This window comes from Lycorma delicatula, chromosome 2 (assembly GCF_047948215.1).
Source record: "Lycorma delicatula isolate Av1 chromosome 2, ASM4794821v1, whole genome shotgun sequence".
Classification (NCBI taxonomy): domain Eukaryota; kingdom Metazoa; phylum Arthropoda; class Insecta; order Hemiptera; family Fulgoridae; genus Lycorma; species Lycorma delicatula.
The window spans coordinates 209,069,366-209,091,749 of NC_134456.1; the positions used below are offsets into that span (position 1 = coordinate 209,069,366).

Below are 22,384 nucleotides of genomic sequence, written 5' to 3' on the forward strand. Positions count from 1 at the left end.
ACTAGATGATTGAGGCAAACACAAATTATATAATTAAATGATCAGTTCTCACCCTATTACTAACATTCGGCTAACCAAGATTAAATTTATCAGTATTCCATATTACTTTTATGCACATTAATGTTATTCTTATTAATTTATCTGATTATAAAGTATTAAATTAACTCTTGATTTGGAAGTCGAGAGTTCTAGGGTTCAAATCCTAGTAAACGCAGTTAAACGGATTTGAATAAATTAAAATGAAAAATTAAATACTCCCTGGTATATTAATAAGCATTAACTCCTGTAAAAATCATCGTTTAACGTCCATATAAATGTGAATTCGGTGTCTTATGATTTTGGGTAGACTGTCTTAACATGTTTTGCTGTAATTCGGTTAATCATGGATACCGATACTCGCACTACAAATTTCAGTAAATTTCCTTAATCATAACATGTTTTGATTATCTATATGGATTTGAATACTAGATTGTGGATACCGGTGTTCTTTGGTGGTTGAGGTTTCATTTAATCACACATCTCAGGAATGGTTGAATAAGACTATACAAGACTACACTTCATTTACACTCGTGCATATCATCCTCATTCATCTTCTGAAGTAATACCTGAACGGTAATTCCCGGAGGCTGAAACAGGAAAAAAACCGGCAACGGCAAAAAAGTATATAATAAAATAAATTGAAACTGTCTGACGTTCAAGTTGGCACTCCTGACGTTAAAAAATCAGCATTTTAAAAAGAATTTCCATTATTTTAACTTTTTTAGTTCATTTCAAAATGTCGGATCCTTTTTTACGTTTACAATAGAACAAACAACGTGCTGTGAAAAGAACTTTATTTTCTGAAGTTATAAAAATCTTTCGCAGGTCGATATTCATTCGCAGATAGTAAAATGGTATGGTAAAAAGTGAAATAACTATGCAAATTTTTATAGGTGGATCAAAAAGTGTAACCACCGGGTTGGTCAAGTGGTGAACGCGTCTTCTCAAATCAGCTGATTTGGAAGTCGAGAGTTCCAACGTTAAAGTCCTAATAAAGGCAGTCATTTTTATACGGATTTGAATACTACATCATGGATACCGGTATTCTTTGGTGGTTGGGTTTCAATTAATCACACATCTCAGGAATGGTCGAACTGTAACTGTACAACATTACACTTCATTTACACTCATACATATTATCCTCATTCATCTTCTGAAGTAATAGTTTAACGGTAATTCCCGGAGGCTAAAAAGGAAAAAAAAGGATCAAAAAGTGTAAATCGGAAAGTAACAGTGTCACCAATTTTCATCGAAGCGGAAGACGGATAGAAATTTCGACTGACGCTTTGAAAAACCACATTAATTATCTTATTCGAAAGGACTAGTTGCATAAAGATTAAGGAAATTTACTGAAATTTGTAGTGCGAGTTTCGGTATCCATGATTAGCCGAATTACAACAAAACATGTTAAAACAGTCTACCCAAAATCATAAAGACACCCAAATTCACATTTCTATGGACGTATAACGATGATTTTTACAGAAGTTGATGCTTATTAATATACCAGGTAGTATTTAATTTTTCATCTTAATTTGTTAAATTCTTACTCAAAAAAATTGATACAGTACAGCAAATTTAGATCAGTTATATTTTTTTAATATAAACAATTTTAGATTAGAAGCTTTTGAAATGTGGTGCTATAGGAGAATGATAAAAATCAGGTGGGTGGATAAAGTGACAAATGAAGAGGTATTGCGGTAAATAGATGAAGAAAGAAGCATGTGGAAAAATATAGTTAAAAGAAGAGACAGAATTACAGGCCACATACTAAGGCATCCTGGAATAGTCGCTTTAATATTGGAAGGACAGGTAGAAGGGAAAAATTGTGTAGGCAGGCCACCTTTGGAATATGTAAAAAAAATTGTTAGGGATGTAGGATGTAGAGGGTATACTGAAATGAAACGACTAGCACTAGATAGGGAATCTTGGAGAGCTGCATCAAACCAGTCAAATGACTGAAGACAAAAAAAAAATATAAACAAAATTTATTTTCTATTTACGGAAAGTCTATTTAATTCAAAATTATATTTTATTTTTAGTAGATTATAAATTTAAAGTTTTGTAAACATAAATAAATTATATTAATTTCCATAAGAATAGCTAGCTTATTGATTAAATAAATGTTATATAACCTTGAGTTTTCAGAATTATTTACTGAAGAAATGTATTCTATACGTGAGAAAAATTAAATTAATACTAAATTAAAGGGTATTTCATTAAATCACCGTATAATTTGTTAAAAATTTTTCATATTAGAATTTTTTAATTTAAAAATTAAAATTATTGGAAAGTTGTCTTTCAATTCAAATTTATAGTGTTTTTATTATTATTATTATTATTATTATTATTATTATTATTATTATTATTATTATTATTATTAAACAAATCTTTCATAAGCATATAAAGTAATGAAAGAAAAATAAATAACAAACAACATTATCGTGATTTGATAGCTTAAAAGATAAAAATCGAACATCCTTTCTGTATACGTAATATCTTCTTTGATCCTCTGATATAAATATTCAAAAGGAAGTCTGACACCCAGCCGTTTATAACGGAAGTAAGTTCTTCTATTATAAACTTAATATTGGAAGCGATATGATCTATTGTCTTAATCTATTATACTCTAGTTTTCCCAGAGCGAGTATACGATGCGGTAGGAGTAAAAGGCGTGGCTTTTATTACGATTGGTCTACATAAAGGGTGGTGGGGAAGGGTGGCACAGCTGAGAGACCGTTTCTCACTAACCCCCGCATCAGTTGCCGCCGAGACGTCGATCTGTGTGTATGTCTGCTGACGGCGTCTTGTTTATCCCTTGGTCACGTGCTCTACCCCGGTCCTTGGAGTTATGGTTGTCATTCTGTAAGTAAATTATATTAAGTTTTATTTAATTATTATTTATATATCCCGTCATCGGGAGTTAATTCTTAATTTTATATACTTGTAATCTATTAGAAAAACAAATTATTACGCGTCAGTTAACGTATAAAAATATAATAAAATGGTTTACGCGTTATAAAAATATTTTTAAAGGAAAATGTTTACGATTTGTTATGAAATATTATCCGTTTTAAGCTTACGTATTAGAAATATCGACTGTTAAAAAATTGTATAATATAATCATAATAATATTATGTATAATAATATTATAATTATATAATAAATTGTATAATCTGAATCGGGGAAATCTTTAAAAATATTTAACAACTATTAAAAATTAAGCGACTAGAACGGTTGTTATGAAATATCACAATACTATTTACGTAAAGCTTAATCAAAACTAAAAAATAGTTCCTCGGTTTTGTGGATCAATATATAAACTCGTAAAAGACTAGCATTTAAACTAAAACTGACCTATTTTCTATTGAATTATGCTAGTCGTCCTCTAAGAATGAAATCATAAAAAATCTACGATAAATATTAGTGATTGACGAATAAATTTTAAACCTTTAAGAGAAAATCTTAACCTTCGAAATTTCCAACGTAAAATTATATAATGTATAATTGGATTTGTTTTCTTAATTATTTTGTAATATATTAAATTATTATCAAGTCGTAAATTTTTGGTTATAAATTAAATTTAATCAAAGTCATAGTTAAACATTTAGAAATTATTTAAATGTAAAGTTTCGTTAACAAAATAATTGTATCTTATAATATTAACAAAATTTTTAATAAATGCCTTATGATAGTAAAACATGATAATTTTTTTCGTACATTCATTATTTACATTATCATAAAGAAAATAATGGCTTACCTTAAGATAATGACTAAATAATAATGTTATGTTAATCGATTATCTTACATTAAAAGCGGTTTGGCCAACAAGGAAAATATTTTTATTATTTGTTTCATTTTATTTACATTAACGACGTCGTGATATTTAAATGCTATGTATATTTTTATTCAATTATTCCCAAAATTTTTAACCTTGTTTATCGTACAGGCTTACTTTTAATCGTTTTAAAAAAATAAGTATTTGAATAAATTAAGAACCGTAATGCTACGATTACTTATTAAAATATAATAACGATTAATTTCGATGTAAGGTATATTTATCCTATGTATCTTAATTACTCTAGTCTATAAATTTGTTAACAAAAATTTTTTTTTAAAAATCCAAACTGCTACGGGTATTTAATGAATTTCATAAAAACTGGCTCGGTTAGATGAAAATTCTGTACTTTTTCTGTTATTTATGAAAGTAAAGAACTAAGATTTACGGGTTTATATTCCAAATGTTGAAATGGCCTACATAAATGAAATATTTTCTTTATTTTATGTTTTTATGTTACATCCTTGTACATCGTATTTTTTATTTATTTAACCTAATTTAAATATATTAAAAAAATAATGTATAATTTCTTTTTTAAAAAACCACGATTTTCAAGTGTAACATTCTTTCAACTTTTTTTTTTGTATATAGAAATATTTTCTTAGAAAAAAGTTAATTCTTCTAATTTACAGTAAAATGCATATCAACTGAGAGGGAAAAATGTGTATTAATAAAACTTTGATCCAATTTACTGATATCCAAAGACACTTATTTAGGTAAATTAGTTTCCATGTCATGGAATTTTATTGGTAATAAAAATAATACTTTGATTTATGAAGTTGTTGCATATATATATATATGTATGTATGTTTCCTTAAAATTCCTTCCCAGTTTAAATAAGCTAATTATAACATACAAACAAAATCTATATAATTATATATTTATACTTTTAAAAAGAAATTAAAAGCTTGTTTTTTTTATTATATTCACCGATAACTTTTAAAGATGATTTAAAGTAAACAGGTATTGCAGGTTTTTTTTCTTACCGATTAGAAACACCGTATATAACGTAATACTTCACAACAATAAGATGTACATTAATTCATTACTTTACACTACCCCCACCTTCCAGTCTTTGTCGTGGCTTTACGTAAGTAAAAAAAAAAAAAAAAAAAAAAAAAACAACAATTGGAGTTGATTTCTCTGAATAATAAGGAAGAAGAAGAATAATAGCGACATAATAAAAACCAGCCCCTGTGATGAATAAACAGTTGCCACTTTTAATCTGAATTTCTTTGGATTTATCTCATCGTAGCGAAATGAAGGAAAATAACTTTACCGATATTTATGAGATGACTGAACTTTCCATATTTAGGAAACGAGATCGTTGTTATATTATTAAAAATAGTAATTCCATTTTTATAAGTAATTTTTATTTCTTTTCTGATGTAAAAGAATTTATAATATTTCTTAAAATAATAGCTAGTTTAATTATTTATTAATTTTTTACGTTTACTTTTTTCATTAAAAATATAATATTTGATAATTTTATACAAAAATAAAAAGATTATTTAAGCCTTATATTTCCCTCCAACGATACCAATACAATACTGAGGTGAAAATAATAAAATTGGTTTTCCATACGAAATAAAATACTAGTTTTTTATACGTTTAGATAACTTACCTATTGATAACAATCAAGGATTTTCGAATTTTTTATCATTTTACTGCATAACAGTATTAAGAAACTAAAATTTAGAGTTTTTGTGAGATGAAAATTTAAACGATAATGTTAGTCGTGTGAAACCACGCACATCGACTGCTAATGTTTTAATTTTTTTAGCCTATCGAGTGGGCGTTCTCCCGACTGAATCACCGGTGCTATAGTCGGCGTTCCTGACGGAAGTGATAGCGTCTCGGCTTTTCATCCGGAGGTTCCGGGTTCGAAGCATTTACATCATCGTGTAAAACAATACCTAACGGTGGTCCCGGAGGCTAAAAAAAAAATCTTTTTTCAAATTTTGTCAATGTATATTTGTTTGTTTTCTATGTACCTACGATTAAACTCATTCAAATGGATTCGCACTAAGATCCTTTGCATAAGGACTGAGAATTTATTTTTCATTTGTCACTAATCATAAAATAGAAGAAAATTTGTTTAATTAATAACCTTTAATTCTTTTCAGTTCTGGTCGAAAGTATCCTTCCTTTTACGACTGATTGTTTCCTTTTTCCTTATTTCAAAACAAATGATTTATTTTTTTATAGATTTCATGTAAATCAATGAAAATCGAATAAATAAAGTGCAGTATTTTTTACCAAAATATTCATCGATACAAATCTCATTAATAATTTATAATTCTTTTTATAAGTCGTAATTTGTTTTCTTTGATTTAAAATATAAGCTACTATAAAATATGTTGTTTATAAAGTTTTTTTTACATTAAAAAAAAATGCTCTACTTATATTTAAAATACGGTATTTCTAAATTAAAAAATGTATATACATTATTACGGTATAATAAAAGTAGTTTATTTAATAAAGCTACCAAAAAAAAAATATTATAAAATATTTTTTTTTAAATGCTCTTAACGCTACTTGTCTTAAAACTAATTTAAAAAATTTAGCATATCATTTATATAACTTAATTCCACTTAACAAAACAGCCGTCTTCGATGAGAATACCGTTTAAATATGTTTGATGTATGTATATGAACACACAATGCTTAAATATATATTTTGTTACGTGTTAAGTTCAAATATTTAAAAAAAAGTTCAATATACTACGTGTATTATACTTTATAACATATTTGACGAGCTCTTTCAATTATTTGTTGAGTTACTTTGAACGGGATTTTAAATCTTAAATTTTATTTTTTTTAAATTGAAGTATAAATTATAAAAAACCGGTTCTTTTTAAATTAAAGTCTCTCTAGCTGAATTAACTTACTCGGCATTAAGTTTATATCTCTTGAACAAGCGCTTACAGTTGACCGCCTGCTATTTGATATTTTATCTTGTTTGCGATGCGCAAAGTTTTAAGATTCACTTGCATGTAAATTCTTCTCGTTGCTACTTTTTAAAATTTACTAGTAAGGTAATATTTTAAAATCCTATTTAATTACTTACGTTTTCTTGTTAAATCAGAGATTTTTTGTTTTTATTATTAAAAAATATTTACATAATAATAAAATACGAAACTTATTTTTATTTTAAATATTAACAAAATTATTACGACTGTTGATTTATAAAATAAAGTAAAATTTTGCCCGTCATTATTTTCTGTTAATGAAATTATTTACTTTTAACCATTATTTAGATTTATAATTCTTTTTTTTTTATTTACAAAAAATGATAAATTTTTAAAACAGAGAATTCTTAGTGTATTAACAACTTTTAAACTTTAACCAGAATTCAAATTATTAATAGTTTTTTTGTTTGATTTTTTTTAAATTTATATCGACATTAAATAATAATAGTGATTATCGATAATCAATTCTAGTTGTCAATAAAACTAGCAACATAAAAAATTCTGTAAATAGTATTCATCATTAACTGGAAATTCAAGAAAAATCCTGTTTATCCGCTGCCAAATTATTAATCAAGATTGATAGCACTGGAGATTCTGCATCGCCAAACAACCAGCTGTACACACACACGCGCGCGTGCGCTTTTAACATAGGTTATAAATATTTACGAAAACATGTTAGAATTCAGAAGTGCTAATTTATCAAATAAAGCTAAATATACGAGTCGTATATGCTCATGTTTTTAATAAAAAATTAGTGTGATTTATTGTAAGTAGTGATGTAAAATGAAAATATTACTACGATCTCACATTAAGAATACGCGTCTTGAATATTTTCGTACAATTATAGTTTCTAGTTGTAGATTTCAAAGAAAAATCCACATTGGTTTCCATGTTATTAATGGAATGAAGATATTAGTGGTGGTCATATACTACAATACGATCTTTTTTTTTAAGTTTTAAAAATTTAGTTTTCTAAATAACTGCATAACCACAAAATGATAATTAAGCGTTAAAAGGCTAAAAATAAGTATCTTTTCTATGGTATAAAATTAAACAATCAACAATATTATTATTATTTAATATTTTCTTTCTCTTTTATGTTATTTTTTTTTTAGATGGATATGAAAAAAAATTTAGATATTAGACTATATTTAAAAAATCATTACGGGTATATTAACCAAAAACATATTTTTTAATCGGTTACTACTTATCCGATGTGATTAAAAAAAACAATAAATAAAACACACCTTTCAACATTGTTAAATAACCGAAAAACCTATATTGAAGAGTTATACGGAGGAAATGAATTAAAAAATGTAATTAAGAAATGGAAGAAACAATACTGAGATCTGAATTTAAGAGAGCATTAAAAATTTGAATGGCAAAAAGGCTCCTGGAATAGACGGAATACCTGTAGAATTATTGCGCAGTGCAGGTGAGAAAGCGATTGATAGATTATACACACCGGTGTGTAATATTTATGAAAAAGGGTAAGTTCCGTCAGACTTCAAAAAAAGTGTTATAATCATTATACCAAAGAAAGCAGGAGCAGATAAACATGAAGAATACAGAACAATTAGTTTAACTAGTCATGCATCAAAAATCTTAACTAGAATTCTGTACAGAGGAATTGAGAGAGAGTGGAAGAAGTGTTAGAAGAAGACCAATTTGTTTTCAGGAAAAGTATAGGGACAAGGGAAGTAATTTTAGGGCTCAGATTAATATTAGAAGGAAGATTAAAGAAAAATAAACCGACGTACTTGGCATTTATAGACCTAGAAAAGGCATTCGATGATGTAGGCTGGAATAAAATGGTCAGCATTTTAAAAAAATTATGGTTCAAATACAGAGATAGAAGAACAATTGCTAACATTTACAGGAACCAAATAGCAGCAGTAATAATTGAGGAACATAAGAAAGAAGCCGTAATAAGAAAGGGAGTCCGACAAGGATGTTCCCTATCTCCGTTACCTTTTAATCTTTACATGGATCTAGCAGTTAATGATGTTAAAGAACAATTTAGATTCAAAGTAACTGTATAGGGTAAAAAGTTAAGATGCTACGATTTGCTGATGATATAGAAATTCTAACTGCGAGTAAAAAGGATTTAGAAGAAACAATGAATGGCATGAATGAAGTCCTACGCAAGAACTATCGCGTGAAAATAAACAAGAAAAAAACGAAAGTAATGAAATGTAGTAGAAATAACAAAGATGGACCACTGAATGTGAAAATAGGAGGAGAAGATTATGGTGGTAGAAGAATTTTGTTATTTGGGAAGTAGAATTCCTAAAGATGGACGAAGCAGGAGCGATATAAAATGCCGAATAGCACAGACGAAACGAGCCTTCAGTAAGAAATATAATTTGTTTACATCAAAAATTAATTAAAATGTCAGGAAAAGATTTTTGAAAGTATATGTTTGGAGTGTCGCATTATATGGAAGTGAAACTTGGACGATCGGAGTATCTGAGAAGAAAAGATTAGAAGCTTTTGAAATGCGGTGCTATAGGAGAATGTTAAAAATCAGATGGATGTATAAAGTGACAAATGAAGAGGTATTGTGGCAAATAGATGAAGAAAGAAGGCGTTGGAAAAATACAGCTAAAAGAAGAGACAGACTTATAGGCCACATATTAAGGCATCCTGGAATATTCGCTTTAATACTGGAGGAACAGGTAGAACGAAAAAATTGTGTAGGCAGGCAACGTTTGGAATATGTAAAACAAATTGTTAGGGATGTAGGATATAAGGAGTATACCGAATTGAAACGACTAACACTAGATAGTGAATCTTGGAGAATTGCATCAAACCAGTCAAATGACTGAAGACAAAAAAAATAACCGAAACTGAAACCAATGCAATATAAATCAAAAGCAAAAGTTTTCATCGTTAGAATTTCCTTTTTTTTATCGCTTTTGATAATTTTTATATAAATTACACGATTGTTTACACACATTATCACACGTAAACGTTAAACACATTTTGCGCTATAATAAAATACAAATCGAATCGTGTAACTTTTTTATTACATTTTAAATTAGAGATCTACTTTTGAAAATTTCTCAAGAATCTTTTTTTAGTAGACTTTTAAGGTTATTTTTCCCCTCATATTTTATACATATTTGACAGAAATATTCACTATTTTTTTTATCAAAATATTTATTTTTATAATTTGTTTACAAATTGTTTGTAGAATAATTTTAATCTGATGTCGAAGTTAATCAGTGAATTTCTAATAGATAAGTAATTTAGTCTTTAAAAAAATATGTTTATTAAGTTTTACTTTCTACGTTACAAGTAAGAATTGTAATCGCGAAAAATTTCGGTTTTCAGATTTCAACGGAAATATCCATTTTGACTAGTTTCGGCGTGATGTCTGTACGTACGTACGTATATATTTATCTCCCATAACTCAAAAACTCTTAGCTGTAGGACGTTGAAATTTTGGATTTAGGACTGCTGTAACATCTAATTGTGCACCTCCCCTTTTGACTGCAATCGATTGTACCAAAAGTGTCCAATAAAGTTCAAAATCAAAACAATTTGGATTTGGGACTATTTCTTAACTGCAGTAATCAGCCCTCATTGAGAGCTTTTCAACGGTATATCATAAGTGATACTTATTTTCATTGGTTCCAGAGTTATAGCCCAATAAAATCTTAATTAATAAAATATTTGGATTATTCAAGCGGAAAGCACAACGGCGAAAATCCTTTCCTTTTTTTAACATTTTTTTTAATTTAAATATATTGATTTATTAATAATCGTTAACCACTGATTGTAAAAAAAATTTACAAAAATAATAAAATTTTTTTTTTTAAAATGTAATAAAAAATATATGTAATTTAATAGGCGTAAAAGGAAGTTATGTAGTATCCACATGAGATTTTTTTAAAATATAAGTTCTATAAAATTCTAAGCAATAGAAAAGGATTAAATGAAATAATTAATCTTATATTTAAATTAATTGAAAAATAAAAATATTTAAATATTTCAACACCTTTGTATAATGAAACATCATACGCTTCTTAAAATCATGTCGAAAATAACGACCGGTTAAAATAAAAAGACGGGTGATAAAAATCAATCAAGATTTTTTTCCAACTTATAATTAATAAACTATATCTTTATTTATTAAAAACGTTAATACTACAACATTAGCTAATATTATTTATTTGTTTGTAAATTCCTAAATAAATATATACCGTGTGTCCCACCAAAAGGTATACGCTTTGATTTAGTATCATTCCTGAGATTTACCTGATTTATTCCTGATTTACTATTCCTGAGATGTATAGTTAATTGAAACCCAACCACCAAAGAACACCGGTATCCACGATCTAGTATTCAAATCCGTATAAAAGTAACTAACTGCCTTTACTAGGACTTGAACTCTGGAACTCCCGACTTCCAAATCGGCTGATTTGGGAAGACGCGTTCACTAATAGATCAACGCGGTGGGTTCTTGTTTCATTCAAATTGAACAGCTGTTAAACAATACATCATGTGTTTTTAATCATTTTTACCATATATTTTGTAAGGAATATAAATGTGATTTATCTGAAATTGATGTTTTTATCTGAAAGCTGCCATTTTGATTCTATAAATCCAAGATTCTAAAAATTTTACTGTAAATTTTTAGAACCTTCGTTAAAAGCCTTGTAAAGTTTCAATAGAACCGGTGGGGGAACGGGAGAGTGATACTATATCAAAAGCTTATACCTCTACATGGGACACTATATTTATTTAGTGAGATGATTGAAACTATTAAAATAAAACAATGAAATTGAATTACATAGGTGAATTCATGCTTAGAATCATAAAATGATATTTTAATTGTTCAGTTTCCGTTTTGTTCGTTATAAGGCTTCGATTAATCTATCTGGTTAAGACTAAACGATTCATTTAATGTAGGCTAGTTGTCCGTTGTAAGGAAGTAATAATTTTTTTTTTTATTTAAATTTAACACTTTTTCACTTTTATTATTTTAATGATGAAGTTTTTTTATTAAAAAATAAAAATTTATAGTAACACTACTTTTCAACAATCTTATAAAGATTAATAACACAGATCAACAATAACTTTGTTGAAAGAGAGTAAAAACTGATTCTTATAGTATTTTTCATACTGATTTCAAATATGAAAACAGAATTCTTATATCAGGCTTAGTTTTTTTTAACTATCATTCTTATGTTCAGGTAGTTATCACGCATGAACTGCATAAGATTAGAATTTTGTAAACTCATTTTATTATACTATTTATCAACAAAATAGATTTTGTTTATTTTTTACAGTCCCTTAATTGTTGTTAACCCACCAGGTTGTAGTGGAAGAACACCGGTATCCACGATCTAGTATTCAAATCCGTGTAAAAATAACTGGCTTTACTAGGACTTGAACGCTGTAACTCTCGACTTCCAAATCAGCTGATTTGGGAAGACGCGTTAACCACTAGACCAACCGGGTGGGTTGTTCTTTGGTGGTTTAGTTTCGATTAACTACACATCTCAGGAATGGTCGAACTGAGACTATACAAGACTACATTTCATTTACACTCATACATATCATCTTATGAAGTAATACCTGAACGGTAATTCCCGGAGGCTAAACAGGAAAAAGAAAGAAAGCCCCTTAATTGTTGTCACATTGATTTGTTAGAAATTAGTCATCACGTTTATTATTAACACGTTAATTAAAATGAACAAGAATGTGGCTCATTCCTCCTATTTTCATCTTACTATAAACATATCATCCACTCAGTTATTTCTGTCATTATATTTAGTTATTAACTTTCGTGCAGAACAGAGAAATATTTTTAATTGTCATTCAAGTGCGAGTTCTCGTTTGTGTAATATTCAATTCTGTGGCTGGCTTTCGTATTTGCGGGTGCATGTTGTTTAGTAAAGTGAGAGTATGTTTATTAAATTAGTGTGTTTATAAACGTTTCTTTTTAAACAATATTACTTATTGTAATATATTAACAAAGCCTCGCATTGCATTAATCATCCAAACAATTTCTGCTACATCTGTGATGAGGTAATGAAGTCTCAGAATAGAAATATAAATCCACTGATAAAAAAGTCGTAGAACTATATTTTGGATGTAAATTAGGTGATCAGAACAAATTTTGGGCTTCTCATATTTGCTGTGCTTCTTCTATAACGTTGTTAACTGGTTGGCTAAATGGATCTCGTCACATGCCATTTACAATTCCAATGGTTTGGAAAGAACCGAAGGATCACATCCAGACTGTTGTTTTTGTGTAATAAAGTTATTTGAGATAACAGCTAAAACTAGACTAGGACTTAACACGTAGTGTTAAGTCCTGATATTCCCTCTGCCATGCGGCTCGTACTAGATAACCAAGAGCTTCCAATTCCAGTACCACCAGAAACATAGAACTTAAATGAAGATGAAAATAACGAATCTTGTGCTGACTTATCAGGCGATGAAGAAAGAAATCCAAACTTTTTAGAAAATTGATATACTGAATCCCATTTAATTAATCACTCAGAATTAAATTACCTGCTTCCTGACCTAAATTTATCAAAGAATCAGCTAACATCAAGACTGAAAGTATGGCATCTTTTACAATCAAACACTAAAAACTGCTTTCCGTGATAGACAGGCAGAATTTGAACATTTCTTCTACCAATACGAAAACTTAGTATACTGTAATGATGTGAACTCTTTACTAGAAGCTTTAGGACATATGAACCATCCCGACGAATGGTGACTTTTTATTTACTCGTCAAAGCTTAGTTAGAAAGGTGTTCTACTTCATATTATAAATAAATACCCGTCAATACCATTAGCATACGCTGTTCACATGAAGGAGTCTTATGAAAACATGAAACTTGTATTGAGCAAGATTCAGTATGAAAAATATTTATGGTATATCTGTGGAGATCTAAAAATAATAACGCTTTTACTTGGACTGCAACTTAAATAGACTAAGGTCTATTGTTTTTTGTGCGAGTGGGACAACTGAGATAGGAAAAATTATTGCATAATAGAGCAGTGGCCAATGGAAGAGATACTGACTGTAGGATAGAAAGATGTTAGTCGGGCATTTGTAAAGCCAGAAAAAGTTTATCTTTCGCCACTACACATTAAGCTAGGTTTATTAAAAAAATTTGTTAAAGAAATTTATCGTAACGATGCATGGTTTCAGTTTCTAAAAAACAAATTCCCTAATATAAGCGATGCTAAAATAAAGGACCATAAATTAGATAAATAAGTGACACAGCGTTTGAAGAATGATTAAATAACCCATCTTTTGGGTCATTCAAACATTCTTTCTTTTCTGTGGTTGCTGCATGGAAATCATTTCAAAAATGTGGTAACAACTTCCTTAGAAACCATAAGGCCAATAACTACAAAGAACTTGTGAATGAACTCCTTCAAAATTACAAAGCAAGGTAATATGTCACTCAAAATTTATTTCTCATATTTACATTTGGATTTTTTCCTAACAATCTCGGTGCTATCAATGATGAACATGGAGAACGCTTTTTTACCAGAAGTTATTTACAATGAAAACACAATTGCAGGGAAAAATGGAGCCCAAAAATGTTAGCCGAGTACTGTTGGAATCTTAAGATAGATCTATCTACAGCAAATTACGGCAGAAAATCCAAAAGAAATAGATTTTAGGTGAGTACAAAATGCGTGTAATGCATTGTCATATTGTTTTCACCGCACAATTTTTGTTTCAAAAGAAATTTCAATTACAAAAATAACTGAGCCGAATGGAAAAAATCTATTAACATATATGAAATCAGCATTAAAAAAATACTATAAGAATCAACCATTCGCTCTCATTTAAGAAACAAAAAATTAAATTTTGTTGAGCATGTACCAGTGACAAGTGAATAAATGTTATACTCTGACAAATAACACGTATACACTATGTATACACTGACGGGTAGATTTTTTTACGGTAGCTTTTTGCACGCATTAATTTATACATTTTGTTTTTACATTAAGGAGAAATATTTTCCTAAAAATATCAATACCATATGATACATTTTCAATAAACAAGAATTCAGAAGAAATAAATATATTTTATATTTTTCTTAACTTTAAAAGTTTTTTTTTTTATAAATAAAAAATCATTTAACTAACGTAAAATTGTCTTATTTTATTTTATTTTTTTGTTTTAAACAATTAAATAACTACAACTTATTCTTTCAGAACAATAAATAAATGTGTTAAATTTTATAACTGACTTGAAGAGCAGAGAAAGCTCAACAGTAATTATCCCCTTTATACTCCCGGTTTTTTTTAATTATTTTTGCTGGCTTCTTGTAACAGCTGTCTACGGATGATAACTGAATGATTTTTTTTTTGTACTTAGTGTAAAAAAAATACCACGTTTAATCGGGATTCGAACCCGGTTGACCGGCAGAAAAGTTACAATTCTGAAACGGAGATCGGTAGTTTAAAATAAAATGTATTTCTTTCATATTTAATATGAAAATATATAAAAACAAGAAATAATTTTATTTCAGCGTTTTTAAAAATACTTTTTGACTCGTTCAAAATAATTTAACATTAAATTCGTCTTTGGTACAAATTATATCATCAAAATTACATTTAGATGTAAAAACGTTTTTGTTGATCGTACACTCACCTTCGCTTGCACGCGTATATTCTTTAAAGATTTATTGAACAGGTTTATGTACACAAATATAAGCGTTATTAAAAATGATCAAAATAACAAAAACCAGTAACATTTAAAGCCTTTAGTTTTTTTATCTTAATAAATATCGAAAGAAACTTCTGATTAAAACTTTTGATTCCGATAAATGATTTCTTTAAAAAAGAAACCGTTAAAATAAAACTTGATTCATTTCTTGTTTTAGTGAATACTTTACATTTTTAAGATTGTAAACGATTATTTATAGCAGATATGACGGAAGACATCATCATTTATTTATTTATACATCATCGTGGAATTATTTATTCCATCATGGATGAAGAAGAATATCGGTAAAATATATAAAAAAATTATAGATAAAACGTATTTGAATTTAAATTAATAAATATTATTATGTTAATATTTTAATTATATTTCAATGTTGAGTTTTCAATTAAGGTAAACAGCCTTTCAAATATCATGTTGCTTCTTTCTTTAAAAATATTCCGATCCAAATACGAGTAATTTTAATGTCGTGAAAGTTTTTCTTGATGTTTAGGTAATAATCTTTTTTTTTAATAATAATAATGAAAGCAAAATTGGATTGCAATAATAAAAAACATAAACAAGTAATAAATGAATTATTCACAACTTAATACACCGATAGCCAAATATCACACGCTTTTTAATTTTTTTTTATAATACTCGTGCTCTTTAAATGACCGGTTGAAATAAAGGGACAGGTGGAAAAAATCCACGAAGATTTGTTCATTTCGTAATAAGGTAATAAATATTATATATATATAAGTACTAGTAAAGTAAAAGTAAATTAAAATAAAGCTTCACATACGTACATTTAATACGATACGTACTCGTGTAACAACTAAATTAATAATGTAATAATTCCTGTACAAAATAAGCATGTTGATCGAGTTTGTTGTTTTTTTATTATTATATTTTTATAGCCGATCCGGTTTCTGTCATTCAAAAATAACACGCTGCCTAATTAAGTACAGTTATATTTATATCTTGACGCAAAAATATAAAAATTTAATGCTGGTATTATTATTATAAATTTACCCATGTTAAGTTATGAAGAAAAAATTTTTTTATTAAATTTTATTTTTTCATTTGAGAAATCGATAAAATATATTTTTTTTTTTTATTGTTATGAAACAGTGGATATTAACAGCCATCGGTCATTAGCTCGGTGGAAATTAGTAGCGCATGAAAAGATTCCGGTCACGTGAAATATTTAATATTTTAGGGTTAACTTAACTTAAAAATTGAATAATAGCAAACATTTCCATGATTTACATATTTATATTTCAATAACTTCAGAAAAATGTTTATATTTTTCTATTTTTACTTTTTTTTTCACAGTAATGTTTGTAATCGTCTTTTATACTCCCTCCGAATATAGCTAGAATACTCATATTAAAGGGTAATCGTTTCAAAAATGGGTTATCCAATTGTTTTATTATTTACGGTTTAGTGTCAACGAAGTTCATTTAAACCAAAAAAACATACGTTTGTGTATCGGTATTTTGATTAAAATATTTTTTTTGTTCTTATGCTTTATTTCCCTTTGGTTTAAATATTTTCAAATTTTTTTGAAATTTTATATTAGAATATTTTTTAGAAATTCTTTGCTTAAGATTTATTCCCCACTGGGAAATATATCTAAAGGATATATTTTTGTTTTTTGACTTAATTTTATTAAAAACTCATATATGTTTTGTGTAAACGTACATAAATGGCTTTTTAAGGCTATTTTATTTTACAATATCGTAGAATTTTTGATTTTATGTTTTACAACTTTGTTTTTATTTTACTTTTTACTTCAAATTTATAGAATATTTAATTTCACAATTTTTTAGGGATTTTTTTTACGATTTCACAATATTACTTTTTTTTTAATTTGTAGAATTGTTTATTGTACAATTTTGTACGATTTTACAATAATACTATTTAACAGGAAAAGTTTATGCAGTACTTTGCCAATGTTTTAAATTTCTTGTTTAAATAAATATAGATGAATGTACGGTCTGTAGAGTAATCCCTCGCTACAGGTTCGGTATACGCGGTTAAAAAAAATTACGAATTTTCAACAACATTTAAAGAAATTACGTATTGTACATGTAGAATATCTTTTAACCCAAGAGCATTAAAAAAGAAGGATAACAATAATATACCAATTTTATAGAAATCCAGTCAGAAATCTCGGATAACCGCAGCCCTTTTCATTCAGCGGTTTCTTTTTTTCGTAAAAGAAGTTGAACTTCATTTGAAATCAAGGGTTTCTTCTTTAAAACGCTACTAGTGATAGATAAGGCTCCTGGACATCCAGAACAGATAACATTTTTAAATCTTAATCTAGAAGTGTTATTTATGTCCCCAAACACGACAGCCCTGTTACAACCAATAGATCAAGAGACCATCGCCGTTTTCAAATCTAATCTACGGCGCACTTTCAGCAGATCGTTACGGCCAACGGAAAACGATACATCTTTGTCATCCTTTCGATGTTGTAAAAAAATATATCGTATAATACATTTCCGACGTAAAAGAATCGGTAGATTAAATAAAACTCGACTGTCTCTGCTTGCCAGCAGAAAAAATAGATTTTGGTTCTAGCGTTGGAAATTGCCTTACTGATATATGAAATTACAGATAAAGGTTTCAAAGAAATTGAAATATCAGATATTCAAGAACTTCTGGAAATTATAAACGAAGAACTCAAAGAAAAACAGAAGAGCAATCAGCTACCCGGGTGGAAAAGGTTGATGACAACGAAGTTTCAATTACGCCGATTAACCTCAAATAACCGAATGGAAATTTTAATTTAAGTTGACAGTTATCGCAAAAGTTAGTGAAATGGTCCTTTTCTAGAACGTTCCATGAATTTTAGAGATCAACTAGACATAGCACTGGCATCGTACCGTGAAAAGTTTAAAGAAAACGAAAAAACAAGACAGAAATAACGAATATTTTTAGCAGAAAATGACAAAGTTCGATGTTTTAGTATTTTTTTTTTTTTAACTTTTTCCTTTTGTTTTAATATAAAATTTTGTTAGTATTACTGAAAATAATTATAATCTTTCACAATAAAGTTGAACGTAAAAATTACTGTAAGTAAAATATTTATTTAATCTGAATGTATTTCTGGTAAGCATTTATCGCGTACTACCTTTTTGTTCTATACGTAAAAATCCAGTTTATGATTTAAGGAGGTAGCCAACTTTTTCCCATAAAGATAAGGTTTCTCTATTCGTGTAACATAATCTCCGCAAAAAACAAGGGATTACTCTACGTATATATATATATATATATATATCCATTTGTAACCGAACGAAATTTTAATGTATAGATTTAATGTACGTTTCGGATATCTAGCACTAAGAAATTTGATCAAATGAAGAAAATATTAAGTTTTGTATTTTTAGTAATTAAACAATTATGTTCATATAAATTATTTAAAAGTATCACATCTATAAACATTTTTAATTAGATTTTTCTTTATGTACAGTAAAAAAAATTTCTAAAGAAACTTTAAATGATTTAACGACTTATACAGCGTTAAAAAATTATATATAAAATTACATTCTAGCATCAGAATATAATAAATTTATTAGAATAAAATGTTTATCCCTTACTGTTTTTGTTTATTATTCTTATTTAGTATTTTCAAAGAGATTTCAACTTCCTCAGCAGGTTGATTTGTATTTTTTTTTGTCTTCAGTCATTTGACTGGTTTGATGCAGCTCTCCAAGATTCCCTATCTAGTACTAGTCGTTTCATTTCAGTATACTCCCTACATCCTACATCCCTAACAATTTGTTTTGCATATTCCAAACGTGGCCTGCCTACACAATTTTTTCCTTTTACCTGTCCCTCCAATATTAAAGCGACTATTCCAGGATGCCTAAATACGTGGCCTATAAATCTGTCTCTTCTTTAAGCTATATTTTTCCAAATGCTACTTTCTTCATCTATTTGCGGCAACACCTCTTCATTTGTTACTTTATCCACCCATTTGATTTTTAACGTTCTCCTATAGCACCACATTTCAAAAGCTTCTAATCTTTTCTTCTCAGGTACTCCGATCGTCCAAGTTTCACATCCATATAAAGCGACGCTCCAAACATATACTTTTAAAAATCTTTTCCTGACATTTAAATTAATTTTTAATGTAAACAAATTATATTTCTGACTGAAGGGTTGTTTCGCCTGTGCTATTAGGCATTTTATATCGCTCCTGCTTCGTCCATCTTTAGTAATTTTACTTCCCAAATAACAAAATTCTTCTACCACCATAATCTTTTCTCCTCCTATTTTCACATTCAGTGGTCCATCTTTGTTATTTCTACTACATTTCATTACTTTCGTTTTGTTCTTGTTTATTTTCATGCGGTAGTTCTTGCGTAGAACTTCATACACGCCGTTCATTGTTTCTTCTAAATTCTTTTTACTCTCGGCTAGAATTACTATATCATCAGCAAATCGTAGCATCTTTATCTTTTCACCTTGTACTGTTACTTTGAATCTAAATTGTTCTTTAACTAACTGCTAGTTCCATGTAAAGATAAAAAGTAACGAGGATAGGGAACATCCTTGTCGCACTTCCTTTCTTATTACGGCTTCTTTCTTATGTTCTTCAATTATTACTGTTGCTGTTTGGGTCCTGTAAATGTTAGCAATTGTTCTTCTATCTCTGTATTTGTATAAACTGATTTGTTTAAAATTTAATTAAAAATGAAATTTTTAAATATAAAAATTATGTAGATGTACATTTATCGTATAAACTTATATAAAAGTAATTACCCTGCTGCAGTTTTTACCTGCCTATAATATATAATGCACCCGCTTTCATTTGCACAGATTTTTACGAAAATGACGTATACAATAAGCGAGGATAGAAAATAAAAGCAGTAACTTCCTAAAAATTTATATTAATAAAAAACATAAATAATGTTTATCATAAGGTAAAGAAAGAAAAGTTACTTTTTTCTGATTTTGGCTGACCACAACCACGTGAAGCAACATTTGCATTCATTTCTCTTTCTTTTGGGCGTTTCTGTTTTCCAGTAATTCTTCATTTTTGACTTTGTAACTTGTAACTTTTTAATCAAATGTTAATTTATTTTTTCCTTTTCTTGGAAACAGAAATAGTTTCTCCTTTTCTGAAATCTTGTACCAATTTTGATTTATCTTGTTATATTTCATCAAATATTTACATTTATTTTTGAACCACTGAGATCTATTATTTTTGTCGTAAATATCTAAATGCGATTAAATATTTGTTTTTTGAGCCTTTTATTATTTGTTCTCATAAGGTGTCTCAGAAGGTGTCTTAAGCTGTTCTTTTTTGTGATGAAATGTGACATTTTCTCAATTTCATTGTATTTATAAAGATCTTTATCACTTCTGAATTTGTATTCGTTTTTTTTTTATTCTGCTATATATCTGGAGGCATATCACGATATTTGACTTAGCAATCCCACCCGCTTGATAAGCGCCTATTTTAAAATCATAATACTTTATAATTGTCCCTGTACTTACAACTTGAATTCTGGTCTCATCGACATAAATTCTTCAATGAATCACGTAATTTAGTATTTTTCTCGTTATAATAAATCATTATACGCCGTACTGAAAATATACTTATAAAGTTAATGACACGATTAATTTAAATTTCTTTTGTAAAATATTAAATTCAAATTATACAAAGAACAGAACAGACTTAATAGCTTAAGTTGTAATTCTAATAGGAGTTACTGCCGGCGAATTTTTTGAAATCGTATTTAACGGTAGTAGTTATTCGGTTTGATTCATCTTAAAAATAATATTTTTTTTACTTCTAAATATCATTAACAAAATTTTTATAAAGATTGTTCGTATTTTAAAAAAAATCTCTTTAATAAGAATTACAGATCCCGTCTTCTTTTCTATTTTTTCGACTACATGCTAAAAATAAATTCTTAATCTTTTATAACTATATACGAATTACCTTAGTAATATTTTTTTTTCAAATAAAAAATAAAGAATTTGATGAAAAATTCACCTAACTTGTATGTAGTCCTTATATAGGAAGGCGTAAAAGAAATTAGTTAATAATACGAGTATATAAATAAATAATATTCTATTAGAAAAGAGATAAAATTAATTCGACAATAATTTATAAATTTTAAATTATTAATTTATTACTATAAATTTTAGTCATAAAAATTATTATAAATGATTCTTTTCTTTAAAATTATTTTTATTCATAATGGATAATTTAAACCCTTTTTAAATTTAAATAGAAAAACTTCAAAAAATGATAGAAAAATTGTTTTATGCGGTCTATAATCGTATTTTAATTAATTTTTTTACGGATTCTTAAGCGTCTTATATTTTTCAATAACTAGTTAGGTTTTTTGTTTTTCTATAAAAGAAAATATTAAAAAAAATATATTTTGTTAAAAAAATTATTTATTAATTTATTCTTCTATGTAAAATTATAAAAATAATAATAAAAAAAATTATAAAAAATATATTTTTAATTTGTAGCTATTGATTTTGCGCATAAATAATTATATTCTGACATGTTAACTTAACACCATAGGAGATAATTTATTTTTAACAAAATTCATTAAAATAACAATCAAATTTAGGTTTATATAATTTTTTACATCGATAAATTAGAAACAATTATTACAGAATTAAATTTCAATATATGCATTATTATGATTCATTGCTTGTTTGTGTTTATTGATGTGTGTTCATGAAATTATGTCAAGAACGCTTAATTATTTATTATTTATTCACATATATTATTATTATCATTTATCACATTACTTTATAATACACACACACATATATGTGTGTGTGTATTATAAAGTAATACACACAC

General features: G+C 27.6%; 1 protein-coding gene across 1 annotated transcript in view; it reads left to right on the top strand.

The window, feature by feature from the left end:
* The first annotated feature begins 2,811 nt into the window (after positions 1–2,811).
* Positions 2,812–22,384, top strand: part of LOC142320356 (uncharacterized) — a 78,700-nt gene continuing 59,127 nt past the window's right edge. The window contains exon 1 of the mRNA XM_075358062.1: positions 2,812–2,901. Within this exon, the coding sequence (XP_075214177.1) occupies positions 2,888–2,901 (14 nt within the window). The 5' untranslated portion in view covers positions 2,812–2,887. The remainder of the gene's footprint in view (positions 2,902–22,384) is intronic.